The 18,740-nt window shown below is 49.6% G+C and overlaps 1 protein-coding gene across 1 annotated transcript in view; it reads left to right on the top strand.

The window, feature by feature from the left end:
- The window catches only part of LOC146833580 (guanylyl cyclase C-like), a 619,755-nt gene that overhangs the window by 83,821 nt on the left and 517,194 nt on the right, over nucleotides 1-18,740 (top strand). The window contains exons 5-6 of the mRNA XM_085601439.1: nucleotides 12,328-12,449; nucleotides 18,607-18,703. Coding sequence (XP_085457565.1) covers nucleotides 12,328-12,449; nucleotides 18,607-18,703 — 219 coding nt within the window. The remainder of the gene's footprint in view (nucleotides 1-12,327; nucleotides 12,450-18,606; nucleotides 18,704-18,740) is intronic.

Raw genomic sequence — 18,740 nt, 5'->3', positions numbered from 1 at the left:
AGTGTTCATGTCTCCAAATGTCTTCCTATGTCTGTGTCTCTCAGTGTTCATGTCTCCCAGTGTCTGTTTGTGACTCTCAGTCTCTGTGTCGCTCAGTGTTCTTGTCTCCCAGGGTCACTTGTCTGTGTCGCCCAGTGTTTTCCCATGTTTGTGTCAATCCATGAATCCTAATGTAGGTGTCTTCCAGTGTCTGTTTGTGTGTCACAGTGTCTATGTCTTCCAGTGTTTGTGTCTCCCAATGTCATCCAGTGTTTGTTTCTCCCAGTGTCTTCCTTTCTACGTGTCTCCCAGTGTCTGTGTCTCTCAGTTTGCGTGTCGCCCAAGGTCTTCCCTTGTCTGTATCTCCCAGTGTTTTCCCATGTTTGTGTCTCTCAATGTTCGTGTATCCCAGTGTCTTCCTTTGTCTGTGTTTTCCAGTGTTTGTGTCTCTCAGTGTCCGTGACTCCCAGTGCTTTCCTGTGTTTGTGTCTTTTGTGTTCGAGCAGTAGCGTCCCCCCCCCCCCCCCCCCAGCGCCTTGACACCCTCCGGGTGAGCAGTGCGCTATACAAATGCCTATGATTGATATGATTGATTGAGTATTTGTGTTTCCCAGTGTCTGTATGTGTTTACCAGTGTCTGTGTCTCTCAGTGTTCGTGTCCCCCAGGGTCTCCCCTTCTCTGTGTTTCCCAGTGTTCATGTCTCCCAGTGTCTTCCCTTATCTGTGTCTCTCAGTGTTCATGTCTCCCAGTGTCTTCCCTTATCTGTGTCTCTCAGTGTTCGTGCCTCTCAGGGTCTTCCCTTGTCTGTGTCTCCCAGTGTTTTCTCATGTTTTTGTCTATCCATGAATCCTAGTGCAGGTGTCTCTCAGTGTTCGTGTCTCCCAGTGTCTCCCAGTGTATGGGTCTTCCAGTGGTTGTGTCGCCCTAGGTCTTCCCCTGTCTGTGTCTCCAGTGTTTTCCCATGTTTGTGTCTATCCATGAATCCTAGTGCAGGTGTCTCACAGTGTCTGTTTGTGTCTCCCAGGGTCTTCCTTTCTCTGTGGCTCCCAGTGTCTGTTTGTGTCTCCCAGTGGCTGTGTATTCCAGTGTCTGTCTACCTCTGTCTTCCAGTGGTTGTGTCTCCCTAGGTCTTCCCTTGTGTGTGTCTCCCAGTATTTCCCTGTGTTTGTGTCTATCCAGGAATCCTAGTGCAGGTGTTTCACAGTCTCTGTTTGTGACTTCCAGGATCTTCCCTTCTCTGTGTCTCCCAGAGTCTTCCCTTATCCATGTCTCTCAATGTTTGTGTCTCTCTGGGTCATCCCTTGTCTGTCTCCCAGTGTTTGTGTCTCCCAGTGTTTTCTCATGTTAGTGTCTATCCATGAATCCTAGTATAGGTGTCTCCCAGTATCTTCCCCCAAACAGAATTCACAAATATTCGCTGGGAGTGCAGGGGCATAGCTTTCATCGGGCACAGCAGGTGCAGTGACACCGGGGCCCAAAGGTCTGAAGGGCCCACTGAGCCTGGATTGTCTACAACAAAGGGTGAATGTCATGACCTCTAGGGGATATGGGCACTTCTCTTGATAGTTACTGTTACAGGAAGGTATGTTTTTGATTTGGATCCAAACTCCCCTCTCCTCTCTCACTAGTGCCTGATTTTCGACAGGAGTATTCTGAAAAGATGTGTGACGCTGCAGGTAGTTCAATCCAATTAGCAAACAGCGCGGGTAGTTTTGTGTTTCCTGTCACACACCTGGGCATTCCTCTCCCTACATGCAAAGTGTTGTCTTGCACTGATTGACGGTGTCTCAGATGGAGCGGCCCGCTTGGCAGTCATGACATTATATTTCTAAGAGGTGTCTGTCCCTATGTGAAGCCATGCCAAGTGTTTCCAATGTTATCTAGAGAGGTACTGGAGCGAGGACAGACAGTTACGAGCATTCACCCATTGTCGCACCAAAGAGTCCAAGGGACCTCTGAACTTTGTGTCTGCAGCTACTCCCGCCCCCCCACCACGATGCCCCCCATGCAGAAGTTAGCCTGGAAGAGCCTTGTAACTAGGAATGCAATTTTAATTATTGCCTCACTCGCCGTCTCCATAGCTGCCAAGGTTTCAGATTGCTATGTGTGACATTTTCATAATATCAGTGCAATTATGAGTGACATTTCAATGACCATGAGTGACACTTTCTTGTAATCAAAATCAAGCAATGACTACTAGGGAAACTCATCAATATCACAAATTACACCCCTATGAGCGACAAGAAACTCGAAGAAGATTTTAAAACTGGTGCAAAGTGCCATAAATGGAATGGCACTTAAGTGTGAATGTGCGAGGTGCTCTGCTTCTAAGCGCCTCGGATCACACTGCCCCATAGGACCTTCAGCCATCCATGGGTTCTGGGCACTCCGTTTGCCCTAGAATGACTCTCTCCATAGCTGCCATGTTTTCAGTTTGCTTATGTGAGGCATTTTCATGATTTCAGTGTACTTAGGAGTGACATTCTACAGCCAAATCATTAACACTTAAGTGACCCTTATCTACTACTGTGCACATTACAATCAATGACTTGCATAATTAAAGTTCTTTCTCAGTCGCAGAAGCAGGGGATGTCAAAGCACTATAAATACACAAGTCACTATGCCCTGCTGCGCCAACCAGGATTCAATTGTTTCTCTCTCCTTAAACACAGACCGACATCTGCAGGAAGACTAACCAAGTGAGGTTTCACAATGTAAAAGTTATTTCTCACTGATTACTTGAACTTGCATTCATCTTTCATTTAAGGAGCGTGCTTTAGATTTAAAGGTGAAAGACCAACGAACATACATACAGAATAATGTCTTTTTTACCCACGTCTTTGCCCCACGCGCCAACACTGCCCCCATTGCTGCTTGACTCACCTGTGCCAATCAGAAATGACTGACAGGGAAGAATGAGGCTGGGCCAGTAGATAATCACGTGCTGCAGTGCACTGAGATGCATAGTTTCTGTGTGCTGCCCTTGAGTGAGAAATTACACCCATCTGAGCAACGAGAAACTCCAAGAACATTTTTTAAACTGCAGCAAAGCACCAGAAATGCAGAGGCACTGTGGGACCCTACTGTACCAAACAGGAGGTGGGAGGCCATACTGTCTGCAAATGACCTCATCTTCTATAACGCCCCAGCCCCCACAAAAAACAGGGTAGATCTCCCAGGGGTGGACTTAAGCAGAACCACGTGCCTCATCCTCTCTCTGCAGGAACTGATCAAGCTGTACCACTAAAAAACGAATTTGTGGATTTGGACTCGCCTGACTCCGAGTCCGAGTAAGTAACACTTTCACTTACTTGTGAGGCTTGCACTGCAGTTCAGTTTGTGGGCCAGCCGCCCGCCTTTCTCCACTGACTCTTGGCTGCTGTAACACTAGTCTCTCCCTCGGCAAACGTGCATGGTGCATCACCGGTCACCCCCGGCCCCTGGTCAGACTCGCTCAGTCAGTGCCCCCGGCCCGCCGGACCTGCAGTTACACTGCGCATGATCATTCCAGAGTGCCCTGCCCTACCCTGAGACTGAATACTAGGAAGCTGCACGCTGCGCAGCATTTAATTTATTTGATTAAACTGATCGGGGCGGGCGGCATAATGTTTAAACTATGTCTACATCCAATTGAGTGCTGCTGGCAAACCAATGCAGCGACTACTGTGTGCTGTGGGGGCCCCTCGAGCTAGGGGGCCCCCCTGCAACGCGGGGGCTGTGGGGGCCTTTGTTACGCCCCTGGCCTAAAGAGGTTTGGACTCGACGGAGAGTGTCTCCGTCCGTCTCTCAACAACTAGGTCTGAGGGGGAACGAACAGCAAAATAAAACAGACAGCACCACACTGCCCCTGCACTCACCTTTGCTTTGGGGGGGCTCCGCTTCGGCCTGACTTCACTAAGCAGAGAATAATTACTTCTTATTGTGCACAGTGCACTCACTCTGCCTGCAGCAGCAGCCACGATGTCACTTGAAGAGTTCTGGTGCACGGGGCCTCACAAGGAAACACGCAGCAAAGAAATATTTTTTTCCCTGCAGTTACTTTTCGTAACAAAAAATGGCACATGTGATTGAGCTGGGCATGCGCAGATAACAGATGAATTCAGAAGAATTCCGCCAGAGATGACTTTTTTTACCTGGAGGGAGTGGGGCCGAAGCAGGCAAGGACTGCTGAACTGGACGGGTTGTTTAAAAAAAAATACAGTATGGGTAAATCACAAAATGCATTGTGCTTACAATGATTAGTAGCTGGGTCTGGGACTTTGCAAGGGGGCCCCTTGTGAGGTGGGGGCCCTGGGCCAAAGCCCACTTTGCCCCTGCCTTAAAACGTCTATCTATCGCTATGCCTGGTTGTGATCAACAGGTTTCTCTGATGATGATCTGTCATCCTTTATGGATATGCCCTTTGATAGGACTCATCTTTCTGGGGGCAAAGAAGATTCTGCTCTGGGCATTTCAAAGAGAGCAGGGCCACAGGACGCTTCTTGGGCTTGTCTTCTTCACCATGTCAATCGCTTCACCCCCTTTTGATCTTTCTGTGACTTTGGCAGGGGTATTCCATATAGACAACCACCTCATCCTCAAGAAGATTCCCGGACTTTTTGTAGCTGAGCCTGTGGCACCCACTGACCCTGTGGTCAGGGACAGTGTGCCAGTCAGTCCACCGGCTTCCCAAAAGACCCCCAAAACCTGCGGCTTCACCTGCCAAACCCTTTCACCGTGCCCTTAGAGGAGCACAGCCACTTGGGTGGAGGCAGGATCCAACAATTTATTACTTGGCTGGCAGGCCATAACATCAGGCAGGTGGGTCCTGAAAATTGTCCGAAAGGGTTACTTTCTACCCTTCCTGCCCTGCTTCGCTGCACCTCTCACCATCCCTGAAAGAACTGACAGAGGACCATCTGTCCATCTTACAACAGAAAGTGCAAGCCCTTTTGGCCAAAGGGGATATCGAGAGGGTGCCTACATCTGAAGTGGGTCATGGTTCTTACTCCCGATACTTCCCGCTGCCAAAGAAGAGAGAGGCCTTGGTTCTATTTTAGGCCTGTGCGCTCTGGATGCTTACTTCAGAACGACAAATTCAGGGTGCTCACTTTGGCCCAGCTCTTGTCTTCTCTCGACCCTGGACACGTAGCATTGGACCAGCAGGATGCCTATTTTTACTTCCCTGTCCTGCAAGCTTATAGGCGCTATCTGCAATTCATGGTAGGACAGAAGCATTTTCTGTTCCCTGTGCTCCCCTTTGGTCTCACCAGTGCCCCTTGGGTGTTCACTAAAGTGATGGTGGTGGTAGTAGTATATCTTCTGAGGTCAGGTGTCCCAGTGTTCCCCTAGCTCAACAACTGGCTGGTGAAGTCAGGCTTGCCCCATGTAATTGTCACCGGCCTCCAGTCTATGATGATCCTCCTGATGTCCTTAGGGTTTATTATCAAATGTGCCAAAGTCACATCTGACTCCTGAAGTGGAAATCAGAGGCCCGGACCTACATCAAACTTTTAGCGCTGTTAGCCATCCACTTAGCGTTGAAAGCCTTTTTGCCCTCATCAAGGGAAGGCTGGTGCAGGTGCTAACAGGCTACACCACTTCCATGTGGTAACACAACAAACAGGGCGGAGTGGGGTTGTGCACCCTGTGTCAGGAGGCACTGTGCTCTGGGAAATAGCTGGACCATCAAGGAATCTTCCTGAATCACCTGGTGGGACCTTTAAACGTCAGGACAGACAAAATCAGCCATCAATGCCTAGCTGATCACAAGTTGCATTTACACGCGGAGATGGTGCAAGCTCTTTTCTGCCCATGAGGATAGCCTTGGCTTGAACTCTTTGATACTGCAGAGAACACCCTGTGTCGACAGTTCCGCTCTTTGGATTTCCCAATGTGTCTCTTGTAAACATGTTTAGCCTACGGTGGGACTTGGGCCTCCTGTATGACTTCTGTCCCAAGTTCTGAAGAAGATCAGAACCAACTGGGCCCAAGTCATCCTAGTGGCACTGGATGTGGCACGGAGAGTATGGTACCCCGCACTCCTGTGCATGAGCATCTATCCTCCGATCAGGCTGCCCTATCGGAGGAACTGCTGTTGCAGCAATGGGGCAGGGTCCTTCACCCGGCCATTCATGATCTCCAACTTCATTCTTGGAGATTGAGCAGTGACAGCCGAACACCTCTGACCTTCCTCCAGAGGTGATTGATGTAATCTTGGAAGCCAGAGGTTCCTCACCAAAAACTGTACACGCCTTCCATTGAAATAAATTTATGGTTTGCTGCAGTACACGACACATAGACTGCCTTTGGGCCAGGTTATCTGTTTTTCTATCAATCAATCAATCAATCATAGGCATTTGTATAGCACACTGCTCACCCGGAGGGTCTCAAGGCGCTGGGGGGGGGGGGGGGGAACGCTACTGCTCGAACAGCCAGGTCTTGAGTTGCTTCCTGAAGGCGAGATGGTCTTGCGTTGTCCGGAGGTGGATGGGGAGGGAGTTCCATGTCTTGGCTGCCAGGTAGGAGAAGGATCTTCCTCCGGCGGTGGCTCTGCGGATGCGGGGGACGGTGGCGAGAGCGAGGCTGGCGGAGCGGAGCTGGCAGGTGGGCTTGTGGAAGGTCAGGCGGCTGTTGAGGAACTTGGGGCCCAGGTCGTGGAGGGCCTTGTGTGCGTGGGTGAGGAGTCGGAATGTGATTCTTTTGTTGACGGGGAGCCAGTGCAGGTCTCTCAGGTGTCCGGAGATGTGGCTGTGTCGGGGGATGTCCAGGATGAGTCGTGCTGAGGCGTTCTGGATCCGTTGGAGTTTCTTCTGAAGTTTGGCGGCGGTGCCGGCGTAGAGGGCGTTCCCGTAGTCCAGCCGACTGGTGACGAGGGCCTGGGTGACCGTCTTCCTGGTCTCGGTGGGGATCCACCGGAAGATCTTTCGAAGCATGCGCAGGGTGTTGAAGCATGAAGACGAGACGGCGTTGACTTGTCTGGTCATCGAGAGGGAGGAGTCCAGGATGAAGCCTAGGTTGCGTGCGTGGTCCGTTGGCTTGGGGGTGGCTCCCAGGGCGGGGGGCCACCAGGAGTCGTCCCAGGCAGAGGGTGATGATCCCAGGATGAGGACCTCCGTCTTGTCTGAGTTCAGTTTCAGACGGCTGTTCTTCATCCATTCGGCGACGTCTTTCATCCCTTCATGTAGGCTGGCTCTGGCGGCGTCCGGGTCGCTGGTGAGGGAGAGGATCAGCTGGGTGTTGTCGGAGTAGGTGATGATCTTGAGGTTGTGTTGACGTGCGATGGTTGCGAGGGGGCTCATGTAGACGTTGAAGAGGGTGGGGCTGAGCGATGACCCTTGTGGAACGCCGCAGGTGACTTCGGTGGCCGCTGACCGGAACGGGGGGAGGCGGACTCTCTGGGTTCTTCCGGCGAGGAATGAGGTGATCCACTCCAGGGTCTTCTCCTGGATGCCGGTGTTGTTCAGGCGCTGTACCAGTGTGCGGTGGCAGACAGTGTCGAACGCTGCGGAGAGGTCCAGGAGGATGAGGGCCGCAGTTTCCCCGTTGTCCATTAGGGATCTGATGTCGTCTGTGGCTGCGATGAGGGCGGTCTCCGTGCTGTGGTTGGCTCGGAAGCCGGATTGCGAGTGGTTGAGGGATCCGTTGGTCTCGAGGAAGGCGGCTAGCTGTCTGTTGACGGTCTTCTCGATGACTTTGGCAGGAAACGGGAGGAGCGAGATGGGGCGGTAGTTCTTGAGGTCGGAGGGGTCTGCAGTTGGTTTCTTCAGCAGGGCACTGATCTCGGCGTGTTTCCAGCACTCCGGGAAGGTGGCGGTGTTGAAGGAGGCGTTGATGATGTCGCGGAGGTGGGGTGCGATGATGTGGTCGGCCGTGTTGAAGATGTGGTGTGGGCAGGGGTCCGTAGGGGATCCGGAGTGGATGGTGTTCATTGTGCGTGTTGTGTCTTCGGTGCTGACTGGGGTGGCAGTGGGGGGCATCGGTTCGGTGGTGGGGTTCGTGGTTGGTGGGCCGAAGCTGTTGTGAATGTTGGCGATCTTGTCGTGGAAGAAGGCTGCGAGGGAGTCGCAGAGGTCTTGCGAGGGAGTGATGTCATTGTTTCCGGCGTCGGGGTTGGAGAGCTCTTTGACGATGCTGAAGAGTTCCTTGCTGTTGTGGGTGTTGTTGTCCAGTCGTTCCTTGAAGGCTGTCTTCTTTGTGGCGCGGATCAGTTGGTGGTGTTTGCGGGTGGCGTGTTTGAGGGCCGTCATGTTGTCTGTGGTCTGGTTTGTGCGCCAGGTGTTCTCCAGGGAGCGGCAGTTCTTCTTGGAGGTGATGAGCTCGTCGGTGAACCAGGAGGCTTTCTTGCTGCCGCGTCTGCTGGGGGGGTTCTTCTTCAGTGGTGCGAGGGCGTCTGCGCAGTTGGTGATCCACTGTGTGAGGTTGTTGGCAGCTTCGTTGGGGTCCGTTGAGCTGGTGGGGGGGTTCTGGCTGAGGAAGGTGGTGAGCTGGTCGCCGGTGATCTTGTTCCAGCTCCTGCGGGGGGCTTGTTGAGGGTGGTGGTGGGTCGTCGTTTTACTGAAGCTGAAGTGGACGCAGCTGTGGTCAGTCCACTGGAGATTGGTGGAGTGGCTGAAGGTGACGTATTTGCTGGATGAGAAGACTGGGTCAAGCGTGTGGCCGGCGTAGTGGGTGGGGGTGGTTACCAGTTGCTTGAGTCCGAGGTTGGCCAGGTTGTCCATCAGAGCAGTGGTGTTGCGGTCCTTGTTGTCCTCCAGGTGGAAGTTGAGGTCCCCCAGGAGGATGTAGTCGGTGGAATTGATGGCGTGCGGGCTGACGAAGTCTGTGATGTCTTCGCTGAACTGTGTGCGTGGTCCCGGTGGTCTGTAGACGAGGGTGCCTCTGAGCGTGGTCTTGGGGTCGGTGTGTATCTGGAAGTGGAGGTGTTCGGCGGAGGTGAAGGTGTCATCGGAGTTGGTCGTGATGCGGATGGTGTTCTTGTGGATGATGGCGATGCCTCCTCCTGTCTGGTTGACGCGGTCCTTCCTGGTGATTTTGTAGCCTTCCGAGACGGCGATGGCGACGTCGGGCGCTGAGGAGGCGTTCATCCAGGTTTCCGTCAGGAAGGCGATGTCTGGTGCTGTCGAGTCGAGGAGGTTCCAGAGTTCGACGGCATGCCTGTGAACGGAGTGGGTGTTGAGCAGGATGCACATCAGGTGTTTGTTGCTGGGGCTCGGTTTAGCAGGTGCGGTGTTGGGTCGGAGGCCGGTGAAGCGGCAGGTCAGGCAGGTGAAGGGTCCGTGGGTGCGTCTCGGGGTGGCTCGGTAGCAGGCGGTGTTTCGGCCGGCGTTGAGTGCGTGGAGGGTTTTGGCGTCGTAGATGTGCAGGGTGTGCTGGCGAGGGCGAGGACCAGGGGGTCTGGCGCTGGGCGCGGTCCAGGCGCGGACGGGCGCAGATGGGCTTACCTTTGGCGCACCTTCGGCACTCAATCGGCACTCCCGCTGCGCGCGTCTGCTGTGCGGTCGCTCTGGGGGCGTCATAAGTAAGGAGCCGGGAGGGAGGAGCAGCTGGGTGGCGGGAGCGGGGCAGCGAATGGAATCACAGGGGGGCGGGGCCGCAGGGAGGCAGCGTCGGGAAATTCCAAGAAGCAGCGGGCAGCGGGAAATTCCCAGGAGCAGCGGGAAATTCCCAGGAGCAGCGGGCAGCGAGCGAAGGAATCTGCAGGCAGGAGGCGGCAAAGGCAGGCAGGAGCGGCAGCAGTGAGTGGGGCGACCAAGCCCTGTGGAGGGCTGAGCGGTCACACTCTGTGGTCCCCTTAAGTAAGGAGCCGGGAGGGAGGAGCAGCTGGGTGGTGGGAGCGGGGCGGCGAATGGAATCACAGGGGGGCGGGGCCGCAGGGAGGCAGCGGTGGGAAATTCCAAGAAGCAGCGGGCAGCGGGAAATTCCCAGGAGCAGCGGGAAATTCCCAGGAGCAGCGGGCAGCGAGCGAAGGAATCTGCAGGCAGGAGGCAGCAAAGGCAGGCAGGAGCGGCAGCAGTGAGTGGGGCGACCAAGCCCTGTGGAGGGCTGTTTGTTCTGTCCCTTGCCAGCAAGGCTTTGCTTTGGGCACAGTTACAGAGTATCTTTCAGCTCTTCCGGCCTTTTTAAGGATGCCAAATCATTTCTCATTAATAAAATCACCTATTGTGATGCATTTTTTTAAAGGATTCCAGCATTTGTTTTCTCCTTCTCCCTTTGTTATGCTGCACAGGGTTCTTAACCTGATCTTCACATACTCGATGTACATTCCCTTTGAGCCACTATACACCTGTCCTTTGTGGCTTCTCACCCTCAAGTCAGTGTTCCTCGTTGCCATAACAATGGCACAGCAGGTGAGTGAGCTCCAAGCTCTTTGTGTCAACCCGCCGTATAGCACCTTCTTCCCAGACAAACTGGTTCTGAGAACTCTGGCATTATTTCTTCCAAAATTAGTGGCATTGTTCTATGTTGGTCAAACCATTATCTTGCTTCTAAGAAGGAAGAGGGACTCCATTGCCTAGACCCAAGGAGGGCGCTGAGCTTTTACATCAGTCTTACCAGAGAACACCAAGTGGACGATCAGCTCTTTGTGGGGTTCACTGTAGTGGAAAAGGGCAAACCAGAAAAGAACCATCTCACGCTGGATCATGCTCTGCATCAAGATCTGCTGTGTACTGGCCAAAAAATAGCCCCCAGAATGGTTAAGTTCTCGTTCTAATAGAGCCAAGGCTGCTACCACTGTTTTGGAATGTAGAGTTCCTGTCCTGGACATTTGTCAGACAGCTATATGGGCTTCCCTTCATACCTTCACAAAGCACTGCTGCCTGAACGGCCAGGTTGAACAAGAGGGGCATTTCATCACATTGGTTCTTCAGGATTTTTTGGTTTGAACCAATACACAGACCCATTTTAAAATTGGTATTGTTTAGGTATCTTAAAAGATGAGGAATCTGAGGTTAGGAGTCTCTATCAGAAAAACAAGTTACTTACCCCCAGTAACACTTTTTTCGGAAGACATTCTGTCTAACCATATATTCCTAGACCCCATCCACCCAACCTCCCACCCTCCCTGTTGTGTATATTGGGCTCTGTCCCTTTAAAAAGATCCCAAGTCTAGGAATCTGCTGATTGGTTGAAGCCAATTGGATGCTGGGACGCTGTGTCTGGGAGTGCAGACAGCCTCAAAAGCAACTGATATCAGCATGTGGGAGTGATGCCCTAATTGGCTCCATACGTCTTTTCTGGTGCGGGACGGCATCAGTGTGGAGGCGTATGACGCCACTTGACTGCACGCACAAGTACTGCTAAAACATTTCTGGATCCAGTTTGACACCTGGGGAAATATTCAAAAGGTGGTTAGATACAGTCTCTACCAGAAAGTTGATACCGAAGGTAAGTAACGTTTTCTTCCTGCACGTCTGGCCATACCCCATTTTATCCCTGCTGCAGCCCTGTTGTTTTCTTTATTGCAGCCCTATAGTTGTGTATATTATTCGTGTATATTCCAGCCCTTGTCTTGACAATATTGATGCCTTGCTGCTCCCCCTATTGCTGACCTTATTCTTATTTGGAGCCCTCTCATCTCCTCCATTAGGATCTTGCTGTTTCCTATATTGCATTCCTGCTGTACCCTGTACTGTGTCACTGCAGGTACCTATCTTATTGCCATATTGTTTCATATACAGCAGCCATGCTATTTTCTTTGTTTTAGCCATTCGCTTTTATTACAGCCATGTTTCTGTTACTTGAGCCTTGCTGTTCCTCTATTTTAGCCATTCTTCCACCGTTTCTACAGCCCTATTTTCTTTACACCAACCCTGCTGTTGCCTATTTTTAAGCCCTTCTCCTGCCGACATTGAAGCCTTGCTGTTTCCGATTTTGCCGCTTTTCTGCTTCCTACTTTGCGGCCCTTCCGTTTCCTGTATCGTGGTTCTTCTGTTTTATATATGGAGTCTTGCTGTTTCTTATACTGCATTTCTTCTGTTTCCTGTATTCTAGTCCTGCCGTTGCCAATATTGCATTCCTGCTGTTTCCTGCATAGTGAACCTGCTGCTTTTTGTATTGTAATCCTCCAACTTCAAATACTGCGTTCCTGCCGTTTCTTATATGAAGCCCTTTTGTTTCTTCTATTCAGCCCTGATGTTTCCTATAATACTGTACTTCTGTTTGCCAAATTACAGCCCCTATGTTTCCTATATTCCTACCCTGCTGTTTCCTATATGGCAGCCTCGCCGTCCCTTACTCCCAACTCTTCTGTGTCATATCCTGCTGTTTCCCATATAATATCACTGCTTCACTGCGCTACATCCTAATTCCTCTTCATCCTGATTCGTGTCCCTGTTGCTCCCTGAACAAAGAACTTGCTTTTCCAGGTACATTAATTCTCTGCAGGCCGGACCCGCCTACTTTAGCCAGATGTTGACATTCAAGGAGATCCTGCGAACAGAGAAAGATTTCAAAAGAATACTTTCAGACCCAAAGCGTAAAAGCAACGGTAAGGCGCATGTCTCGATGGATCCCATCACTTTATTTCACCTACATTTAACGGGTTGTGAACAACTTCCACATGACAATGAAGTCACGCGCAGCCACAGACATCCTTTTATAAAGCTTGTTTTAACGCTTTTGTCCCAAGGCTTTTATTACAAAAAAAAATATGTCCAAGTTATGTCCTTGTGAATCATTTTTCTCTGGTACAGTAGTGAAAAAAAGCCTCAGATTTTGAAAACGGTTCAGATGTGAAACTGTTCATATATTCTAAAGCCCAGTGATTTAGGAGACCAGTTCCTCTGCAGCAGAAAATACATTTTTGACCCATTAGAAAATTGTGCAACCGGTTAGCGCAAAGCATGTTAAATTGGGAAAGCCCAGCATTAGCTTCACGCCGCACTTATGTTTGTCTTGAGTTGCCAATGTGACTTTCTAGGATTGGGAAAGAAAATGGTTTGACCGCTGGCCACTGAATGCCGGACCTTTAGCGCTGGCTTGTACCAGAGGCTCCAACCTGTAATGAATAAAAGCAACCCCTGACATGTGTTTCGCTTCAGTTAGAGCTCTTAGGAGATGTATTGCTTTGACCAGACATGAAGGAGTGCCCCGTATAAAGCAAGACAACCCCTATTCAGGCTTAGAGTGCTGCATAAATTATGCAAAACAGGAAGCAAGGAACTATGGGTGGCTCCCAGCCAAAGAAAATGGCCCCCAACGGTACAAAACCGGCCCACCAAGGAAACGCCCGGTGCCTGCTACGGCCAGTACGGCCTTGAAGCCAACCAGTAATGAATAAATACAACCCCTGACATGCGTTTTGCTCTAGTTAGAGCTCTTAAGAGATGTATTGCTTTGACCAGACATAAAGGAGTGCCCAGTATAAATCAAGACAACCCCTATTCAGGCTTAGAGTGCTGCATAAATTATGCAAAACAGGAAGCAAGGAACTATGGGTTGTTCCAAAGTTTAGACAGAGAGCAGCTCCTTTATATGGAGCATCCTAAAACACCAGTGACACTCTGAATCTGCTCACCTCAAATGGCTGTTTTTCTAGCAGAATTTTGAAGCATACCATTAGCACAGTGCCATCCATGCTGAGCTGGAATTTGTATTTGTATCCCGTGGCGGCTGCCACTGGGCAGATAGCTAGGTCTGTGTTTCCATAGGAAATGCCTTTTTTGGTTTGCTAATAAGCGGCTCAGTTGGATGAATCTTCCAAAAACCTTCCAAAATAGTGCTCTTTTTCGACTAGTTTCTTCATGGAAAGTTTTGGGGTGATCCGTCAAGTGGGGGCCAAGAAAAACGGAGGGTCTCAAAACCCAAAATCCCCATGCATTTTCCAAAGATTTTTTGAACAGCGATAGTGCAAAAACTGCAAAGTTTTTGAGAAATTAGGGATAAAAAATAATAATATATCTGGACATTTAGGTTAGAGGGACTCTCGCAAGAGTCCCTCGAACCCAGTATAAAAAAATAGAGCATTTTGATTGGCCTAGGGATTTTTTTTTTGTTCTCTTAGGCCAACTTGCTCCCGCAGGCTTCCACGGGGGCGAGCACTCTGAATGGCTGTCTGCAACATGAGAAAAAATATTGCAGGCAGCCATTAAGCCATTACTGAACTTGTGGGCTTATTGCTCTGTCCTGAAAGTAGTAAAAAAAAAAGATATAAGTGGCCTCGGTAGGGATGCACTGCCCCCTAGCCCTTATGGTGGGAGCAAAATAAAATGCAAAAAAATTATTAAAGCTACGTTCCCATGGGAATCCTGTGGGATTGCGTCATATATAAGAATTTCTTTTTAAAATCAGAGCTTGGGCACACCTTGTGCAACATTAGGAACAAAATGTAATAATTAGGGAGGGGGTACATGGGCAATCAAGTCCCCATCCCTCAGGGCCTGGCACTATTTTAAAGGGGAGGTGAACAAGTGGTCCCCCTCCACCTCCCCAAGCATCACTGAGGCCCCAGGGACTCCATTCCCCAGGCCTAGATAAAGTTAAAGGGGATAAGGGTGCACGTCCCCCTACCCAAGCATGTAAAGGCCCCGGGTCCCCATCCCCTGGGGCTGACAATATACAGGTATAGGGGAGGGGGCACATAGCCTGGGGTTGGCTCTACTATGGTGTCCCAGGGGGCTCACTCTCAGGACTCTATTTTCCTGCCCTCAAGAGCACGGGCAGGGAGACTAGTCTGCTCCAACCTAACAGGTGCTTTCAAAGCGCTCCCTCTGGGTAAGAGCAAACTTTTGTTTCCCCGCCCATGGGAAGTGGCAGAGGCACCAAACTGGCCTTAGAAGGCATGCGTTAGGGGGAGTGGCTGCACAATACACCACAGAGGGCAAACTGGAGGGCAGTGTAGTACAACAGATCGTGGAAAGCAATTGGGAGGGGATAGAGGCATGCACGCAGACAACAGAGGGGGAATGGAGACAAGGGCAGCAGGCTGACCATAAAGTACAGGCAGCAAGGGCAGTTGCAGCACAACAGACCGTGGAAGGCAGGAGGGAGGGGATGGGGCCTGCACATGGACAGCAGAGGGCAGGGGATAAGGGGGAAGGTACGGAGCAGCAAGCTAACCATGCAGGGAAGGCAGGATGGGTAGTGGAAGCACAATACATGGTGGAGGGCCAAAGGAAGACTACAAGAGCATACATACGGAAAACGGAGGAAAGGAGAGAGGGGGCAAGGGCAGCAAACTAACGACACAGGGCAGGTGGGAAGGACAGTGGCAGCACAAAAGACCAAGAATTGCAAGGGTGGAGGGGGCAGGGGCAGCAATCTGACCACGCTGGGCAGGCAGAAGGGGCAGTGGAACGGAACACATAGAGTTGACAGGAGGGGCAGTGGCAGCTCAATGGAACATGGGGAATACATACAGATGTTGGAGGGTGGGGGAAGCAGGAGTTGGCCTAACGGCTAGGGCGGTCGACCTCGGAGCTGGGGAACCAGGTTCGAGTCTCGGCAGGGACGCGCAACATCCTGTGATTCTGGGCAAATTACTTAATCTTCCTGTGCCTAAAAAAAATAATGTGTCCTCATGTAACGCAACTGGTGCTCGTGTAAAGCGCTCTGATACCCGATACCTTTGGGTCAAGTTCGCGCTATATAAAACTCTGTAAAAAAATAAAATATCTAAGCACAGAGGTTAAGCAGGAGGGCAGTGACAGGGGCATAGACTTGGGCAAAGGAAGTCAGGTGGAGTGGGAAGGGCCAGCAATCTAATCATGTAAGCCTGGAGGGAGGGAGCAGGTGCATGGATGCGGACAGCGGAGGGCAGAGAGGAGGTTGGTAGGGGCAGCAAGTTAACCATATAGGGCAGGCTAGAAGGGCAGTCATGTTTCAAGACCACACAGGACTGGAGTAAGGGGGCAGGAAAATGGACTTGGACAATGGATGGCAAGGAGGAGGGGCAGCGTAGCAAGCTTTTGTGGGGGCAGCGCAAAATACAATGCCAGGCCAGGTCCTGCGTCTAACTCCTCACCGTGCACGGTGATGGACATCTTACTTTACGTTAAAAAAAATACAGACAGTCACTGAAAAAACAAAGGTTAAAGTGACATTATACTTAGGAATTATAAGAATATCTAACTTTACATTGCTTTTATCTTTGCATTTTACTCATGACATATTAATTGATTGCATTTATAACATCCCTAATCACATCTGAAATGCAATCATTATTGACAATACTGTGCATGGCGGGGGATGGTGCTATTATCTTACAGTGGGTGCCCACCCGGGGTACCCACAACAGCTCAATCGCTGGGGCCTCGAGGGGTGCCTCATGGCCCCCACCTCTGTCAGCTCCCATCCAGCTCCCTTCGTGTGTGCCAGTGGGAGCTGGCTTGATTAAGTTGCTCCCGCCCTGGCGGGCACAACTTATTGTAGCGCTCTCATCAGGTGGTATCAAAGTTTTGATCCTGCCTGGGAGAGTACAGTTTATATTCCCTGCCCACACTGTCCCGGGCAGGAGACACAGCAGTGTCTCTGGAGATGGGGTCCCCAGGACACTTTTCTCATCAGGCCCGGGAGATGGGGTCCACGGAGAGGATCTACAGCTCAGAAAGGGGGCCATGCATGCCGGCTGGGGAGAAGACAAGGGCTGTGGGCATTGGGGTTCACCCCTGTGACCCCAACATGTGGCAATGTTGTGGGTGCCCTAGATGGGTACAGGGGCACCCACTTAAAAATATTATCCGACTCCTGCCGGCATAAGCACTGGTTGGGGAGCCAGCAGGGGTTGTGAGGGCATTGGGACTCCCCACTGTATTTTTATGAGCACACTAGGTGGGCACTGGGGCACTCATTTTAAAATACTAGCGGGCTCCCACCAGCACCAACTATAGGTGCTGGTTGAAGAGCCTGCAAGAGACACGTGGCTCCCCTCCCACGGCCAAGATAATAAAACTTAAAGTTTGGGTGTCCCAGGTGGAACCAGGACACCCAAATAATAAATAAACAAAAATAGAAAGAATAATAAATAAGTGTCAGGAGCCACTCATTTATTCTTCACTGTTTCGTGTGAGGAGTACCCTATAATGCCCTGCGAGGGCTTTTTACTAATATTTTTAGATCCTGATGGTGCTCCTAGAAGGAGTTAGGGCACCACCAACCATTTCTTTAATATTGTGGAGGGCTGCAGGAAACGCAGCAGCACTTCAGGAACATTAAAAAAATAAAACAGTAAGTCTTCTGGGTCGTTAAATCCACGACCTGAGGAGAACTTACTAGAGTTTTTGAAGCACTGCTAGCTGGAGCTCTATCCTCTTCAGCTGGAGTGCAAGGCCCTCTTGTGGTTGTTTTTATAATTGCATTTTTGGGCCAAACATTTTTAAAAGAGAAACTCAGAGACATGTTTGTTTTATTCCTTTAAAAAAAAATATGTCTTTGATATTTATTTTGAAATTTTTCATCCACAAAATGTAATAATTAAAACTATGTAAATGAAAGAGTCATAGACAAAGGGCCTGATTCACAAAGGTAAACTGAGACGAAAGTCTAACTTTATGACTTTCGGTATTCACGAAGGGAATTTAAGAGTAGCAAAGTTAGAATTTTGTCTCAATTAAACGTAAGTTATGGTCTTAAGTTTAGCTGAGGCCAAAACAAGTTTAACTAAGACAAAAGTCTAACATTACTTCTCTTAAATGCCTTTTGTGAATACCTAAAGTAGTGATGTTGGACGTTTACCTTTGTGAATCGGGCTCAATGTCTTTTTTTTACAAAAAAAGTATTACACATTTTTATAATAAACAATATTAATAAACAATATTAATAAACATTACATTGTGGGAATTATTGAAAAATTCATTTGATTTAAAATATTGGTGATTTTTAGAGAAAGATGATAGATCTGCTTTATATATATTGATCAGGGGTGGGTGAATAATTCCGTCCTGCTGGCAGAGTTCGCAGCGTTTTGCCCACTCCGCGTTCCATTTGGAACACAGAGCTCTGGCAATATTCATCAGTTTTTTGTGTGCATGGCTCGCCCACATTAAGTTGCTGATTGGGAATGAGAATTTTCATCACCTAGCATGATTTTCGGGTGCTAGAATGTCTCCCAGCGATATTTCTCATTGCAGGCGGTCGCGGCAGGTCACGAGCGTTCGCGTTGAGAAAGCTTCTGCTCAAGTAGAAAATCTACTCGAGTAGCAGAAAGGAGCAGTGCCCTCTGGAGCGCCGTTTGGTGTCATTAGCTTGTTCCATTCTGTAAAATCAATTTTACTTTAAGTTAAAACAAACCTGAAAATGTCAATGACAACTTAACTCAGAAAAATACTGAAATTAACCAGTTATAGTTATCTCTAGTTAATATAACTTGTGTCCTAGCCATGCACAGCTAATTCCCAGACATATAACTTCACTCATGACATGGTCCATAACACCATTGATAACATTGCTGCAACATTTGCAATGACATCAATGATGACAATATTTGTTTTTCTATATATTTATAGTGTTGGGCATTATAAAAAAATGTAAGAATTGTCCTACGTAAACATTTATGAAAATTATGCAAAGACTAATAAAGCTTAATCTGCAAAGAAACATTTTACTCTCTTTGATCATTATTTTACATTGTGTCCTTATGCAGGGATCTCTTTTGCCACACCCATTTTTTTTAATCCTAGCATGCTTGTCGCTTCTTGTTTCTGCTGCAGTAATCGTTTTGTGCGAGAAACCTGAGAACCTGCAGCAGCTTTTGAACATGGGAAACATTTCCCCAGAAATCGTCATTATCCTCATTGATATATCAAAGTAAGTACTAGATAATTTTCATGTTTCCTTGTTTGAG

Source organism: Triturus cristatus, chromosome 4_2 (assembly GCF_964204655.1).
Source record: "Triturus cristatus chromosome 4_2, aTriCri1.1, whole genome shotgun sequence".
NCBI classification, from domain to species: Eukaryota; Metazoa; Chordata; class Amphibia; order Caudata; family Salamandridae; genus Triturus; species Triturus cristatus.
Note: the sequence above shows the minus strand (reverse complement) of the source record. Positions and strands in the feature narration are given on the sequence as shown.